At 37.7% G+C, this 17945-nt stretch overlaps 2 protein-coding genes across 4 annotated transcripts in view; one reads left to right on the top strand and one right to left on the bottom strand.

Moving 5' to 3' along the window:
* Positions 1–9015, bottom strand: part of LOC110442749 (calpain-A-like) — a 16188-nt gene extending 7173 nt beyond the window's left edge. Inside the window, exons 1-7 of the mRNA XM_021486502.1 lie at positions 8696–9015; positions 7316–7453; positions 3556–3696; positions 3037–3230; positions 2478–2646; positions 1899–1979; positions 1015–1103 (exon numbers count right to left, since the gene is read on the bottom strand). Of these exons, the coding sequence (XP_021342177.1) occupies positions 1015–1103; positions 1899–1979; positions 2478–2646; positions 3037–3230; positions 3556–3696; positions 7316–7453; positions 8696–8923 (1040 nt within the window). The 5' untranslated portion in view covers positions 8924–9015. The remainder of the gene's footprint in view (positions 1–1014; positions 1104–1898; positions 1980–2477; positions 2647–3036; positions 3231–3555; positions 3697–7315; positions 7454–8695) is intronic.
* A 135-nt stretch (positions 9016–9150) lies between these two features.
* Positions 9151–16698, top strand: LOC110442747. 3 transcript variants are annotated; one of them, XM_021486498.1, is made up of 7 exons: positions 9151–9225; positions 10633–10796; positions 11317–11463; positions 11784–11852; positions 12344–12544; positions 13005–13145; positions 15683–16698. In XM_021486498.1, exons 1-7 carry the CDS (start codon positions 9213–9215, stop codon positions 15923–15925), a joined length of 978 nt encoding a protein of 325 aa, XP_021342173.1. In that variant the 5' UTR covers positions 9151–9212; the 3' UTR covers positions 15926–16698. The 3 variants fall into 3 exon arrangements, with proteins under 3 accessions (XP_021342173.1, XP_021342174.1, XP_021342175.1); XM_021486499.1 differs by having other exon boundaries at positions 9157–9236; XM_021486500.1 differs by having other exon boundaries at positions 9172–9271.
* Positions 16699–17945: the final 1247 nt, after the last annotated feature.

The following is a 17945-nucleotide window of genomic DNA, read 5'->3' on the forward strand; positions in this document are numbered from 1 at the left end:
GGGGGGTGTTGGCCACACCCACTGTTTATACAAAATTGGTTCTCCTTTACCCAAGGATGCTTCACACCAAATACGGACCAAATCTTTTCATTCCTACAGAAGAAGAAGGATTTTAAAGAATAATTTGCTATGTTTCCTCTATTGGGCCCCATCCCTCAGTTCCAAAGGGGGCCAAACCCACGGTTTATACAAAACTGAGTCCCCTTGGCCCAAGGATGCTCCAGACTTAATAAGGATAAAATTCCTTAATCCCTAGGGTAGGAGAAGGATTTTGAAGGTTTTACCTCTATTTCCCCTATTCGGCCCCAGCCCTCTGCCCCAAGGGATGCCACACCCACCATTTATACAAAATTGAGTACCCTTGGCCCAAGGATGATCCAGACTAAATTAGGATGAAATCCCTTAATCCCTACGGTAGGAGAAGGATTTTGAAGGTTTTACTTATTTCCCCTATTCGGCCCCGCCCATCTGCCCCAAGGGGGGCCACACCCACCATTTATACAAAATTGAGTCCCCTTGGCCCAAGGATACTCCAGACTTAATTCGGATGAAATCCCTTAATCCATATAGTAGGAGAAGGATTTTGAAGGTTTTACCTATTTCCCCTATTCGGCCCCGCCCCTCTGCCCCCAGGGGGGCCACACCCACCATTTATACAAAATGGAGTCCCCTTGGCCCAAGGATGCTCCAGACCAAATTTAGTCAAAATCTACTTGACCGTTCAGGACTAGTAGAGTTTTAAAGGAAAAGTTGACGGATGGACGGACGGACGGACGACAGACGACCGACGACGCGGTATGGCATAAGCTCACCATGGTCCTTCGGACCAGGTGAGCTAAAAATCATTAATTACTACAAAGAACTGGACTACTATCGTACAACATGAGAAACAATATTACGCTTATATCAGATAAACAACCTCTCCTCAGAAAGCAAAGCACCAGAAAACAAAGAACTGAAACTAATGTATAATAAGCCTAAGTATGAGGTCACATTAATCAGAGTTGGACTTACTTGTCACTCCAGGATCCCTTCCACTCATTGTTGTCCGCCCACGGGTTTCTGATCCGTACCAACTTCTCCTCACCTCTCTCATGCTTTATCTTGAAATAAAAAAAACATCGAAAATACTTCAGTACAGCAGCTGCTAGTGTTGCCTTGTCATTAAAAAAGATAGTCTCCAACATTATATCTCCTTACATAAGGTCTCTAGTGTTACTTAAAAAATGTCATTTTTCTATGAGAACCTAGTAAGCGTCTGATGTGGTGCTATATTTCTGATGTCCGTGATAGAAAATGCCTAAGGATTTTTGTACAGTTATAACCTACATAACAATTCATTTTGGATATAAACTGTAGCTCGACCTGGCCAGGATAATTCCGATGACCAGGTAGCTCAGTCGGTTGGAGTAAAATGATCGGAGGCCAAAAGTTTGTATCCTGGTCTTAATTACCCTGTTGCATTGTCACACTCAGAATTCAGATTGATGTTGATTTTTATTTTCATTTCATTTTTTCCCCTAAAAGTCCCCCCAAGTCATTTTTTTTCCCTTCTCAGAATGATTGATCAAAGCTAGACTTAAGTCCCAAGAAAAGTTTTCAATGTTTAGGTACATGTTTGGCAGTGGTAGAAGTAATGGTATGTGGTCCTTCCTTCCTGATGTATGTGATGGTGTAGGTTTTAGACAAGTAAGACATGGTATGTGGTCCTACCTTTCTGATGTCTGTGATGGTGTAGGTGTTAGACTAGTAAGACATGGTGTATGGTCCTACCTTGCTGATATCTGTGATGATGTAGGTGTTAGACTAGTCAGACATGGTTTGTGGTCCTACCTTTCTGATGTCTGTGATGGTGTAGGTGTTAGACTAGTAAGACATGGAATATGGTCATGACCTACCTTTCTGATGTCTGTGATGGTGTAGGCGTGCCCAGACACCAGACCATTAGGATCAGCAATGGTACTTAACCTCCAATCTCCCTACAATACAAAACATAAGATAAACAACACTCAAATGTTTTAACATGAACATGTTTCCTGTTACTAAATCCGTCTTTTGCCTCCAAGCATTATTAACCAATAGAAAGGCAGTTTAATTAACTACGACTTGTGCTACATGATGTTTTCAATATTCTTAAAACTGAATGAATTAAATACAAATAATAATGTTTGATTAATGTTTTAATAAGCCTCGTTTCACAAATTAAGGTTTTACCAGCCTGATTAAGACATGCTCACAACTTTGCTGAAAATAGCTTATCTCAAATCTGACCTTACTTAGATTTCAATATATGTACAGTATTTGACACATTACACCCAATAAATCAAGAAAGGGGACATCATTAGATATCTAGGACATTAGTTTGATATTCAGGATGCTTCTGTAAAACTTAAAATGTACTTAGAAGAGGACACACATGTTGATAGTCTAACACAGTAATTTATTTAGTTGTGTGAGGCCTCAAAGGAAAAACTTACCTTCCTTGAGCAAGCAACGAAGGCCCCAGACAGGATAGCCCGATCCACAAGTCTATACAGGACGGGGTCTTTATTAATGACCTCATGGCGCTCAGCAAGCCCCCCAGTCAGGTCAACCAGGGCGTTCATTGCCTGGCCTCCCTCTATAGCCTCATAGGAACCATGCAGTCTGGTAACACATGGAATGTATATAGTATATCCAAACTACAACTTCAATTTAACTTCTCATTTTATTGTACACACAATATATCTGTTTATTCTCAATAAACTGTATATATATGCTTCAATATCCAGATTCATATACCAATTATTGGATTTACCCATATTTTTATAAAAGACAAGGTGTTAAATTGATTCTAAGGAAAACTCAAAATTCAAAATCATTTATCAAAACGTTTGAAACAAAACTGAATATTAGAAGAATTAATGTACTAAAAATATTCAAGCTATGCTCTTTGGCTTAAAGTTATTAACTCTATAAATCTAAAACAATAACCTTAAATGATATATCAGGAAATGTGATAGATGATATGTTATATACAATATCAGTTTTCCTCACTTGGCATAAGCTTTCTCTATTAGAGCCACCCAGAACTCTGTTGGATCTGTGGATCTAGCGTATATCAACTTCCCGTCAATAGTCGGCAACCGGTCATCCACATACACATCAACATACTGACCAAAGCGCCAGAACCGGAAGTGGACAATTCCTTTGTAGCCCTCCCCAAACAGAGGCTGGTCTCCGGGAACAATCTAGCAATATCATAAATGAACAATCCAGCAAGGTCATAATAAAACAATATATTGAAAATATAAAAGAACAAACAGTTAATTAATAAGAAACAAACCCATCCCCTCGTACCGAGAACAGTGTAATAAATTAAAAGCATTCTTTTAAAGTTTCTAATAAGAGAAAATCCTTTTTTTCATGAACGTTTATATAGGAATATTTGCTGTCTTTCCCAAAATTTACTTAGCTTAATGAACTTTAATTTCTACAGACATTACTGATGAACACATTCCTATGTACATATGGTAAACAAGTCATTGTGTCAGTTCACTGATCAGGTCATCTTACCTTTTTCATGAAGTTTTCTCTTTGTGAAACAGCAGCACACGCTGATAGAAACCAGCAGTCTCCCAGAATGCCTTGCTTGATATCATCACGTGTAACGCCATCTTGTACCAAGAAAGGTTTCTGCCACTCTTCTACAAGGTCCTGAAAAATGAATAAAACTGACAAATGACAGGTTACCATAACAACAGTTTAGCTTACCAAAGTCTAATATCAATCTTTGCTCCTCCATCAAAGATTCCCAGAAAAAAAGTCAATTGCAAAGTTAATTTATTGAACTTATGATATGTGTATAAAAATTCATAAAAATCAGTGAAAAGGCTTACTGAGTGGAAATCATATACATATAAATGTAAATCAGAATTAAGAAGACTTAATAAGTAAAAAAAAGCCTAGGTGTACAACTTCATGTTGTGGTGAAATACAATTGTGTTAAGTTTCCCAACAATTCGGTAAAACTGTTGGAGGATTCGTCTGGACAACAATTCGGTAAAGCTGTTGGAGGTTTCGTCTGGACAACAATTCGGTAAAACTGTTGGAGGTTTCGTCTGGACAACAATTCGGTAAAACTGTAGGAGGATTCGTCTGGACAACAATTCGGTAAAGCTGTTGGAGGTTTCGTCTGGACAACAATTCGGTAAAACTGTTGGAGGTTTCGTCTGGACAACAATTCGGTAAAACTGTAGGAGGATTCGTCTGGACAACAATTCGGTAAAGCTGTTGGAGGTTTCGTCTGGACAACAATTCGGTAAAACTGTTGGAGGTTTCGTCTGGACAACAATTCGGTAAAACTGTAGGAGGATTCGTCTGGACAACAATTCGGTAAAGCTGTTGGAGGTTTCGTCTGGACAACAATTCGGTAAAACTGTTGGAGGTTTCGTCTGGACAACAATTCGGTAAAACTGTAGGAGGATTCGTCTGGACAACAATTCCGTAAAACTGTTGGAGGATTCGTCTGGACAACAATTCGGTAAAACTGTAGGAGGATTCGTCTGGACAACAATTCCGTAAAACTGTTGGAGGATTCGTCTGGACAACAATTCGGTAAAACTGTTGGAGGATTCGTCTGGACAACAATTCGGTAAAACTGTTGGAGGATTCGTCTGGACAACAATTCGGTAAAACTGTTGGAGGATTCGTCTGGACAACAATTCGGTAAAACTGTTGGAGGATTCGTCTGGACAACAATTCGGTAAAACTGTTGGAGGATTCGTCTGGACAACAATTCGGTAAAACTGTTGGAGGATTCGTCTGGACAACAATTCGGTAAAACTGTTGGAGGATTCGTCTGGACAACAATTCGGTAAAACTGTTGGAGGATTCGTCTGGACAACAATTCGGTAAAACTGTTGGAGGATTCGTCTGGACAACAATTCGGTAAAACTGTTGGAGGATTCGTCTGGACAACAATTCGGTAAAACTGTTGGAGGATTCGTCTGGACAACAATTCGGTAAAACTGTTGGAGGATTCGTCTGGACAACAATTCGGTAAAACTGTTGGAGGATTCGTCTGGACAACAATTCGGTAAAACTGTTGGAGGATTCGTCTGGACAACAATTCGGTAAAACTGTTGGAGGATTCGTCTGGACAACAATTCGGTAAAACTGTTGGAGGATTCGTCTGGACAACAATTCGGTAAAACTGTTGGAGGATTCGTCTGGACAACAATTCGGTAAAGCTGTTGGAGGATTCGTCTGGACAACAATTCGGTAAAACTGTTGGAGGATTCGTCTGGACAACAATTCGGTAAAACTGTTGGAGGATTCGTCTGGACAACAATTCGGTAAAACTGTTGGAGGATTCGTCTGGACAACAATTCGGTAAAACTGTTGGAGGATTCGTCTGGACAACAATTCGGTAAAACTGTTGGAGGATTCGTCTGGACAACAATTCGGTAAAACTGTTGGAGGATTCGTCTGGACAACAATTCGGTAAAACTGTTGGAGGATTCGTCTGGACAACAATTCGGTAAAACTGTTGGAGGATTCGTCTGGACAACAATTCGGTAAAACTGTTGGAGGATTCGTCTGGACAACAATTCGGTAAAACTGTTGGAGGATTCGTCTGGACAACAATTCGGTAAATCTGTTGGAGGATTCGTCTGGACAACAATTCCGTAAAACTGTTGGAGGATTCGTCTGGACAACAATTCGGTAAAACTGTTGGAGGATTCGTCTAGACAACAATTCCGTAAAACTGTTGGAGGATTCGTCTGGACAACAATTCGGTAAAACTGTTGGAGGTTTCGTCTGGACAACAATTCGGTAAAGCTGTTGGAGGATTCGTCTAGACAACAATTTGGTAAAACTGTTGGAGGATTCGTCTGGACAACAATTTGATAAAACTGTTGGAGGATTCGTCTGGACAACAATTCGGTAAAGCTGGTGGAGGATTCGTCTAGACAACAATTTGGTAAAACTGTTGGAGGATTCGTCTAGACAACAATTTGGTAAAACTGTTGGAGGATTCGTCTAGACAAAAATTCGGTAAAACTGTTGGAGGATTCGTCTAGACAACAATTCGGTAAAACTGTTGGAGGATTCGTCTGGACAACAATTCGATAAACTCTTGGAGGATTCGTCTGGACAACAATTCGGTAAAGCTGTTGGAGGATTCGTCTGGACATCTGGACAACAATTCGGTAAAACTGTTGGAGGATTCGTCTGGACAACAATTCGATAAACTCTTGGAGGATTCGTCTGGACAACAATTCGGTAAAGCTGTTGGAGGATTCGTCTGGACATCTGGACAACAATTCGGTAAAACTGTTGGAGGATTCGTCTGGACAACAATTCGATAAACTCTTGGAGGATTCGTCTGGACAACAATTCGGTAAAGCTGTTGGAGGATTCGTCTGGACATCTGGACAACAATTCGGTAAAACTGTTGGAGGATTCGTCTGGACAACAATTCGATAAACTCTTGGAGGATTCGTCTGGACAACAATTCGGTAAAGCTGTNAGGACAACATTTTGATAATAATTTAGTAAAGGGATTTATTCATACAAAAAAAACCCCAGACCCAGTTGTCTGGACAAGATTCTGTCTGCAGATAGATGGACACATGAAGACATGTCAGTTAGACAACAGAATTCCAGTGTATCTCCCCCCACAATACATCCCTCTAAATTTGTTACAGGGAGGTATAAGTATTATTACTATAATAGGTGAGATATGCATTGTACTTCAAACCATATGTCATGGTCATTCAACCCTAAATAGGTATATATAGCTAACTGCTTAAAGCTTTTGTAATGCCATGAGGTGTTCCAAAAGAAAGATAAAGAGAGATGCCGAAAGGGTGGCGGGAAGAAAGTATGATTTTGAGCTTGAGTAGGAGAGAGTTACTACGAGTGTCGACTGATCGCATGGAGGAGAGAGAGCTAGGGAAAGATAGATCAGCAAGAATATATAATAGATGTACATAATCATTTAGGGCTCTAATGGTGAGTAACTAAACAAAATATAATTGTCATCATACTTTGATATATTTTTTTCTAGAGGCTGACCAAATGCAGCCCATAAATTGTTATAGCCCTCAGTCCTATATGCAAGCTACCAGTATGATGTATCTACAAAAAATTGTGAATCATTCACATATGCACAAATCAATGTAAAATAAAATTGTGAATCTATTCTAAAATTAGTGAACAGCAGCTTTATTTCCTTGTTAAAAACAATCCTTTAATATAGGGACAGTGGAAGATGAGCAAGATATAGATGAAGTAAGATGTTTGATTTTAAAATGACCAGATTGTGTACCTTAGGTCTCTTCCACAAGATGTTTGATTCTGACCTGTCACTGTAAAACAGGGCATTGTGATCAGCAGGGAAGGCCTCGTCACAAAACAACTCATTATTACCAAGGCGGCGAAGTTTCCTCTCAATACGTTTTGGATTCTGAAAAAAAAGGTGCAACTGGTACCATCAATCTGACATTTTAAATTTCATTTCGTCAATTTGAAATTTTAGTCTAGATTATGTGAACTTTTCTGGTCAAACTTCAACTAACATCAATTAACTTTTTTTTTAACTTCTTTTAAAAAACAGGGTTGAGTGACATTTTGAAGTCATATTTTAAATCTGATAAGGAACTTTTTATACTTGCATCATAAATATCCACTTAGACTTGCCAGTTCAGTTTCACAAGACATCAACCCTGTATTCCTAAAATGGTCTGAGAGTTGTTCTAAGGTCCTGAAGAAATTGATTCTAATGACGTGTCATTTTTTAAATTTTCAAAACAAAGGTCAAAGGTCAGCCAGTAAGTTTGTTTCCATACAATTAGCCAACTTGTTATGAGCCAGTTGAAGATGCTTTTAAGTATGACCCGTCTACGATCATAGTCAGCGTTATATTATAGTATTGTTTGCAGACAATGTATATACAAAGTGTAAACGATAAGAATATACATATGTAAATAGAAACTTGGCGTTGAGCCAAGGAATTTGACTGTGAATCAATTATTATTTTTAAATCATCAGATCATGAACTCCTATTAAACATAGTTAGAGGCCGCTGGTCGACTATGTTAATTTTTTATCGGATATAATTGTGCCAACGGCCCTTGACAAAAGTATCAGATTTATATAAGTTTTCGTAGCTTGTTTACGGATCCTTTTCCATTTGTTTTCAAATTATTGATATGTATTTTACATTAAAGGAAAGAAATATAAATTTATACTATACAGTTTATCATTCCATGTTAAACCTCTACTGTACATGTAACATTGGTGGATTAGAGATCATGACGAAAAGCATACATGCATTTAGGGTTGGAGTCAGGTCGTTTCGGTAACAAGTCGTAACAGGATGCTTTATATTATAGCTATGACCCATCTACGATTATAGTCAGTTTTACCTGGCAATGTATAGATAGATACAAACAGGTTGGGCACAACGGCGCATATGGGTAATAATCCTGCATTTGGGTAACAGTTACCCATTTGAGTAACAACTTTATTACTGAAATGGGGAATAAAGTAAAATAAAAACAAACAAAGTTCTTTTAAACACTTGGAGCCAAAAAGGGCGTCATTCTGTCAACTAAATCAAATAAATAGCACAATGAAGTACATTTGTGCACAAAAATATACATAATGTAAACGAAAGACGTGCTTTTCACCGGTCATTTATGCATACTGAAATTCCGAGTTGGCCGTCTTTGTATTCTTCTTCTGGAATTTCGAGCTGTGTGTCCTCCGAATTCTTAGTGAGTTTGAAGGAATCCGAGGGTAGGGCAGTCCCCTGAGCCGACAACGCACTGAACGCCCTCCTAACGGGAACGTGACCATTCACGGCAAACCGCAACTGTGGCTCCGATTTCGTTCTTACAGTTGAATTCTTGTGCTTACTTGGAGTCGATCCCATGTTTCTTTTCCATATCAACTGTTTTTCATCAGTGAAACTGAGAAACACAAGGTAAACTTGTCTATGGATGACTTGTTTACATCCGCAACCATTTTGTATCTAACAAGCACTTTTTATAAACTCAATTTTGATTGGCTGAATTTTAATTCAATATTTTCCTAGTCACCTGTACGTTTATTTTAAATTTGTTTACTGTAGTATGTCAAAGCTCTATTTTCACATTGACTATAATTCGTAACTGGAAGCAAAGTCAGATTGTCTCGAGGAAAAGGGTGGATATCGGAATCGAATGTCCTGTGGTGGTATTTCTCAGGTTGATTGAATACATTGAAGAAAAAAAGCTTGATGGTTGTTCACAAAGTTATATTTATATGGATTTTTTGTAGTAATTTGAATGTCAATCCCTGACTTTCCACACGTACAAGTGTATTGAAATCAAAGAATGAACGGCACTTAATGATTTTTTTTCAAGCATTCATATGTCTACTCAAAACTACATCACATGTAGGTCCCATGTTTCAATGTTATATATGCATCCATTTTTCATAAATAATCGCAAAGAAAGCAGATCATGTTTTAAAAGTGCACTACATGTATCTAGTTTTATCGGATCAATCAGTATCATATTTTAAGTTAAAGATTGAAATCATTCAACATGGTTGTCGGACGATTCGTCCCAAATCGTAACGCCCCAATTTGGATTCATATCGCCCAAACATTTCCCCCCTAAAACCCTTTACGCCATATCGCCCCAAATCAGTGGCTTGTTATATTATCTTTTATGTGATCTGTGCATTTTATCCTCTCCATCAACGAGTCGAGTGTAATGTTTTATATTTTTGTTAGATGTTACCGATATATTCAATATGGTGATTTGAATACAGTTTTTTGCATGTTTTATTTAACATTTTCACTTTACACTTTAAACGTTATTTATTAATTGACATACAATGTATAATTTAAAAATGTTTGTTTAAGGTTATGTTACCACAACATGTTAGTTTTTTGTGTCGCACATCGGTTACCATACTGATAAGTTGACAGACACTTATGGAATAAACAAATTAAGAACATACACACGCTGGGTATTCCGATACAACGAACAAGAACATCTGTGTCATAAGAAAACCTGACTTGTTCCTATTGTTATAATTCTTTAAATGCAGATGTTTTAGAAAATATAATACATACATTTTTTTTTTGGTACTGCCCGTTGTGACTACCTGTTGTATAGTGATATACATATTTTACTATTTGATCACTATTTGAAGCAGCACTCTAAATTGAAAACTTTTAATATGGAACTCGTCTGATAAATTGTACATCTTATGAGTTGCAGCATATCTTAGGCAAATCAGCATATCCTACATTTAAAAGAAGGAGGCAATTATCAAACTAATGTTATTAATTGACCATATAGACATAGGCATTTGTAACAAAAGCAAAAAATATCCATTAAATCAGAAATAGAAACAGTTCTAAAAATGAAAAGAGTTTCAACTAGTTTTAATATCTTGTTTGATTGGGTTTGGGGCGATAGAGCTTTTGGGGCAAAAGTGAAATGTTGGGGCACTATGTTTGTCAAACTTTGGGCGAAATGAACTGTCAACTGGGTGACGTGAACGAAAATTGGGGCAAAATGGTTTTGGGTGTGACCGTATTGGGGCGAATCAACTTTAATTCATTCAACATACATGCTGATATTTCAGTGATGGCAGACAAGTTTGACTATGTGAGAGGGGCAGCGTTTGTGGTGGCCTTCTTTGTGCTCGGAGTTTGGAGTCTGCCCTCCTGGCTAATTGCAGATACAGTGTTTACTGCATTTTCTGGCGTTGGACTTTACTTCAGACCGGAACTCACTATTCAGCTACAGGTATAATACAATTTCAGGATTATGCAATTACAATTGTTCTAAAGTTATGTTCTCATGAAATAATTACGAATTTAATGGTGATGAGTTAAGCATAAAGAATGGCATGATCTGATGCATACTCAAATCTGCACTGGCATTACAAAAACATAATCAAAATATTGCCTAGGTTCTAGTACACCTTAAGTATCTTAGCTGCTGAAAGTTTACACCAATTTTAATTTTAGCTTTGGTTCTGATAATATCATGCATGTACACCTATCTCAGCTTTTTGATGGTGTTACCACAGACTTAGATAATCTAATTCCGTGGTGTTACCTATAACCTTTGAATGGCTGGTTCCAAAAGGATAATTCAGTGAGATATAATGCAAATGTGTTTTTTTTAATTAAAAAAGGAAAATATAACGACTTTGAAAAAAACTATAATAAGACAAGAAGTATGTTAATATATTTGTTCAGACTATTTTAAAAGTATATATTTAAAAAAAATCTTTTATTTAATTTTTTCATTTTGTTTATAGACTCATGACTTGAAGCTTGATATCCTCCACTGTCACCTCAACCGAGTGTTTGGGTCATTTCTGATTGGTTCGGCTGTAGTATGGTACTTCTGTCGGTTGTCCAAAGACAGCACTGTCGTGGCAGCCCTGTTATGGTCCAGAGTTATGGTACCTAATACCTACTACAATGTACCAGTATCTTTTCTGCTATAAACAAGTTACAATATAAGATTGTATTGGGATGTTAGCATGTAATAATTTTATAATACAAATTCTTACAAGAAGTGTATAGTATAACAGTGTAATTGATATTAAGTTGACTTATAGACAATTCCTTTATCCAAAATCAATCACTATTTTCAAAGAAAAACTACTTTTAACTATCATTGTGCAAATATGGTTTTCACATTTTTCTGTATCTTTATCATAATTCCTTCAGTTAATTGAAATAGCATTTTACAATTATTCTTGTCAATGTTATTTTACAGGGAATATTCTGCCTTCTTTCCATAATTATTTCTGGGCATTTTGCAAATAGGAAACTTTTTACAGACAAGGTGGGTGAAAATTCTTTTTCAATTTTGTTCAGTAACATTATATAGATTGTCTTCAAATGACCATGATAAAAGTTTCGGAATGTGAAATTATAACAATTAATTTTAATTGATTTCAAGGGAATGATGTATATTAATTAAATTTATAAAATATGCATGTATAACTAAATATCTAGCAGATAAGATTGCATAATATTTCCACACTCTCCTTTGATTTTCGGCCTTAGGTTTTTATCATAAACAGCAGCTTATAGTAGGAAAGGAAACATATTCATTACACGACACTATAGGAAAGCCGATTGCTAATTCAAATAATTTGTTACACATGGATATATATCTGGTAAAGAGTATATTGTTCTTTTCATGTAAACAGATTATGTTAAATAATACAATGATTACCAATTTACAGGTTTGTTTTAACCACAATCTAAAAAATACATAGCCTTGAAAATCAAAAGATTTGCAATGTATTGTATTGATAATTTGTATTATAGCATCTATGGTTTGGTGTGCTTGGTAACTCATTGTGGTGGCTTGCCAATGCTGTACAGTTGCTGAAGTCTCGACCCAAAGTCCGTGAGGGACCCAATGTACAATCAAGGGGAATAACTCTAGTGTGTAACCTCAACCTGTTGATGCTGACACTTGTGTCACTGGCTTTAATGGCATTCCCACTCATGACAACAGGTGTTAAGGTATGTCAGCATTATGCTGAGTAAGATCCACTATTTGGCTTCAAAGTGTCAGTGTTTGGCAGAGTTACAAATGTTGTACATTTTTGTATACTGACACAACGACATGAACATAAATGTAATTTAATTTAAGGCATTATCAAATTTTATTGGATATTTATGTTGTACTTTATCTTTATGGAAAATTTATACCATTTCTTTAATATTTCAAATTTTAAATAATGATTTTGATTTTTTTATATTACTGACACAACTACATGAACATATATGTAACAGTAAACTTAAGGCATTATACAATTTTATTGGATTGTTATATTATACTTTGTCTTTATGGAATATTTATACATGTAAATGTGATTCTTTAATATTCAAAATTTTGAAAAATGATTTTTTACTCAATGACGTTGACTTAAGTAATGTTTGTGACTGTGCTGATGTATGGATTACTTCATATTTTGTACAGGGAAGAAAGCTAGACAAGTACCACCTACACACGGCCAAAGCTGTCGGAGCTCTGGTCATGACCTTTAGCATTCTCATGTGGTTTGTGCCAAGGTTTGTCCACAAACGAGATGTTAGGGCAGTCTTCAGTGGGCAGCTCTTGGTAAGTATTCAGGCCAATCACTTGATAAAGACTGAAATATGTGATAGCAAATTTTATTGTGAAAATAATCTATCGCTTATAATCCATTGGTATCTAGTCTAGTTTTCTTTCCATCATTATGATCTAGACAGGTATATATCTGAAAATTTTTCTTTGGCTATCAATCACCTGTACCTTAAAGTGTACTGGATTTAACAGAACCATGCATTTGTTGCTGAGGGATTTAACAGAACCATGCATGTGTCGCTGAGGGATTTAACAGAACCATGCATGTGTCGCTGAGGGATTTAACAGAACCATGCATGTGTCGCTGAGGGATTTAACAGAACCAGGCATGTGTCGCTGAGGGATTTAACAGAACCAGGCATGTGTCGCTGAGGGATTTAACAGAACCAGGCATGTGTCGCTGAGGGATTTAACAGAACCAGGCATGTGTCGCTGAGGGATTTAACAGAACCAGGCATGTGTCGCTGAGGGATTTAACAGAACCAGGCATGTGTCGCTGAGGGATTTAACAGAACCAGGCATGTGTCGCTGAGGGATTTAACAGAACCAGGCATGTGTCGCTGAGGGATTTAACAGAACCAGGCATGTGTCGCTGAGGGATTTAACAGAACCAGGCATGTGTCGCTGAGGGATTTAACAGAACCAGGCATGTGTCGCTGAGGGATTTAACAGAACCAGGCATGTGTCGCTGAGGGATTTAACAGAACCAGGCATGTGTCGCTGAGGGATTTAACAGAACCAGGCATGTGTCGCTGAGGGATTTAACAGAACCAGGCATGTGTCGCTGAGGGATTTAACAGAACCAGGCATGTGTCGCTGAGGGATTTAACAGAACCAGGCATGTGTCGCTGAGGGATTTAACAGAACCAGGCATGTGTCGCTGAGGGATTTAACAGAACCAGGCATGTGTCGCTGAGGGATTTAACAGAACCAGGCATGTGTCGCTGAGGGATTTAACAGAACCAGGCATGTGTCGCTGAGGGATTTAACAGAACCAGGCATGTGTCGCTGAGGGATTTAACAGAACCAGGCATGTGTCGCTGAGGGATTTAACAGAACCAGGCATGTGTCGCTGAGGGATTTAACAGAACCAGGCATGTGTCGCTGAGGGATTTAACAGAACCAGGCATGTGTCGCTGAGGGATTTAACAGAACCAGGCATGTGTCGCTGAGGGATTTAACAGAACCAGGCATGTGTCGCTGAGGGATTTAACAGAACCAGGCATGTGTCGCTGAGGGATTTAACAGAACCAGGCATGTGTCGCTGAGGGATTTAACAGAACCAGGCATGTGTCGCTGAGGGATTTAACAGAACCAGGCATGTGTCGCTGAGGGATTTAACAGAACCAGGCATGTGTCGCTGAGGGATTTAACAGAACCAGGCATGTGTCGCTGAGGGATTTAACAGAACCAGGCATGTGTCGCTGAGGGATTTAACAGAACCAGGCATGTGTCGCTGAGGGATTTAACAGAACCAGGCATGTGTCGCTGAGGGATTTAACAGAACCAGGCATGTGTCGCTGAGGGATTTAACAGAACCAGGCATGTGTCGCTGAGGGATTTAACAGAACCAGGCATGTGTCGCTGAGGGATTTAACAGAACCAGGCATGTGTCGCTGAGGGATTTAACAGAACCAGGCATGTGTCGCTGAGGGATTTAACAGAACCAGGCATGTGTCGCTGAGGGATTTAACAGAACCAGGCATGTGTCGCTGAGGGATTTAACAGAACCAGGCATGTGTCGCTGAGGGATTTAACAGAACCAGGCATGTGTCGCTGAGGGATTTAACAGAACCAGGCATGTGTCGCTGAGGGATTTAACAGAACCATGCATGTGTCGCTGAGGGATTTAACAGAACCAGGCATGTGTCGCTGAGGGATTTAACAGAACCAGGCATGTGTCTCTGAGGGATATGCTGCCTGTAAAACAAGGAATACTGGATACCATCATGCTGTCCACAAATCAAAAATTGTATCATGGTGGAAACAAATCATTTTCTTAGATGATATGACTAAACCAATAAATCATTTAAAAGGAATAAGTGAAACAACCTTACAACTTTCTTCCCATGACCGTGTGACTGTATTACATGAATGGAACCATTGTCATGTTTGGGAGACGGATGTACTACCAGTTCTAGAGGAGAAAACAGTTACATCCATCCATCAGTCAGTTATTCTATCACGTTGTCCGATACATGTCTCATATTTTGGTATGAGTATAGTGTCGTATACTCACATCAGGTCTGGTTTTTCCACTGTATACAGAGTTATGACCCTTTGTTCTCCATGTGTCACTATTTCCAGTGCACATCACATATCTCAGATACCTACATGTATATGTTGGCCACAAATAGGACTAGTTAGAAATAACAGTTCAATGTTCAAATTGAGTGATTTATCATACTGAAAAGATGAGTTTTATTGGAGGGTGCATACCATTTGAGGTGGATTGTCTATAACACTGAAAGTGGTACATGTATGTGTTGTTTTTCTACGTCCATGTAACACCCTTTTTTTGTTGTTGTCAGACTGTTGTTCTGGTCTATGTAGCTAAAGGCTATATGCAGTACACATCTAAAATCCTGGGGAGTGACGAGATCCTTGGTTGGACATTGATGTACCTTCCTCTGCTCCTTCTTCCAATGAACGGCCTGCTCCTGACCTACAGGGTAGACACAAAAACTGCCCCAGTGACAGGTGCTGAGACCTCAGATTCAAATAGTCAAATGGACAAGGAAACAGTACAGAGTGAGGCCAAGAAAGAGTCATAACTGATACAACTACATATCACACAAGTTGGCTATGACAGAGTGTAACTGTGGTATAGTTATTGGTAATATACATATTTATTGGCTCACCTAAAAGATATTAACTGTTCATTATTTTTATTTCCTTATTTTTGTATATTAGAATATTTTTTTCCCACAAAAATGTAGTTTTTCATTGGAAATATTGTACATCAGTAAGCCTTACTACACGTATGTAGTTATAGTTGTATGAATTTGTTGCTTTGTAACATTAATAAAGTCAGTCATTATGTAGATTTTATAGGATAAGAGAAATTTCACATGTAAATATAGAGTCAGAACCAAGGCTTTGCTGAGATTCTGCATCCAAAATCTACATTCATGGGTAACATTGCCTTATCCTGCATACCTACATAGTGATCAATACTTTTTCTTGCACCATTTACCTGTGAATTTAGTAAAAACTCACAATGACATCACGAAGGTAACAATAATGTAGTATAGTTTCAAGATACCATACAAGGTATACATAACCAGGAACCTATTTGGAGTGAAGTGGAAAACATAGTATACCAGAGGTATACTTTAAAAATAAAGGGGTTTGGAAAAGCTTCATGGCAAGTTCATTTTACAATTGTTATTTGTGTGAGGTGATGTGAAATGCCCGAAGTGTTTTGGTAGTAAACACATCAATATTCTTAAAGTCAATGTAATGACATTACACAACACTTCAAAAAGTCAATATAATGACATCACACAACACTTCAAAAAGTCAATGTAATGACATCACACAACACTTCAAAAAGTCAATGTAATGACATCACACAACACTACAAAAAGTCAATGTAATGACATCACACAACACTTCAAAAGGTCAATGTAATGACATCACAACACTTCAAAAAGTCAATGTAATGACATCACACAACACTTCAAAAGGTCAATGTAATGACATCACAACACTTCAAAAAGTCAATGTAATGACATCACACAGCACTTCAAAAAGTCAATGTAATGACATCACACAACACTTCAAAAAGTCAATGGAATGACATCACACAACACTTCAAAAGGTCAATGTAATGACATCACACAACACTTCAAAAGGTCAATGTAATGACATCACACAACACTTCAAAATGTCAATGTAATGTCATCACACAACACAACAAAAGGTCAATGTAATGACATCACACAACACTTCAAAATGTCAATGTAATGACATCACACAACACTACAAAAAGTCAATGTAATGACATCACACAACACTACAAAATTATGTCACACTTGTTTTATACTCTCCCTAGTCAAGATTTAGAAAATGATGTACATGTAGTTGCCAAACCAGGGATCAATGGATGCACCTATTGGGTGTTAGTGTGTGGTAGTGAGATTTGACAATTATTTATTTGGAAAGATAGTCTAGAGTAGGTTCAGTGTTTGCTTTGATACTAAACAGTTTATACCGTTTTTGTGAGTGAGTGTTTTTGATACTAGATCTTCGTTGTGTTTTTGATACCAGATCTCTGTTGTGTTTTTGATACCAGATCTTCATTGTGTTTTTGATACCATGGCCCGTATTCATGAAACCGTTCTCATGCTCAAGCATGGATTCTGTGCTCAAGCCAACTTTCTTGTTATTAGCTTAAATCATGTAAAACAATCAAAAAGTCAAATGTAAACATTGAAACAGTAGTTAGCAGTAAACAGTATTTGGCTTCAAGTCTCTTCAAACTGTTTCCAAAGCATTGACAAAACAAGATTTATTAAGTTACAACAAGAACAAGAAATTAGACTTGAGCACAAAATCCATGCTTGAGCATGAGAACGGTTTCATGAATACTGGCCCTGATCTCCGTAAATAATGACTGGGGTAATAACGTTTCTTACATGATGTATGTTCAGTCCTTGACTCTGATAAAAAAATATATTGGGACTTGAAATTAATATTGATCCAATGTAAACGATTGTAATTTTACCAAATGTATTCCTGTAAGTCTGTCTCTACAGTTTTATGTGCAATATAATGTTATGTAATATGCAT

Source organism: Mizuhopecten yessoensis, unplaced genomic scaffold, assembly GCF_002113885.1.
Source record: "Mizuhopecten yessoensis strain PY_sf001 unplaced genomic scaffold, ASM211388v2 scaffold716295, whole genome shotgun sequence".
Taxonomy (NCBI): Eukaryota; Metazoa; Mollusca; class Bivalvia; order Pectinida; family Pectinidae; genus Mizuhopecten; species Mizuhopecten yessoensis.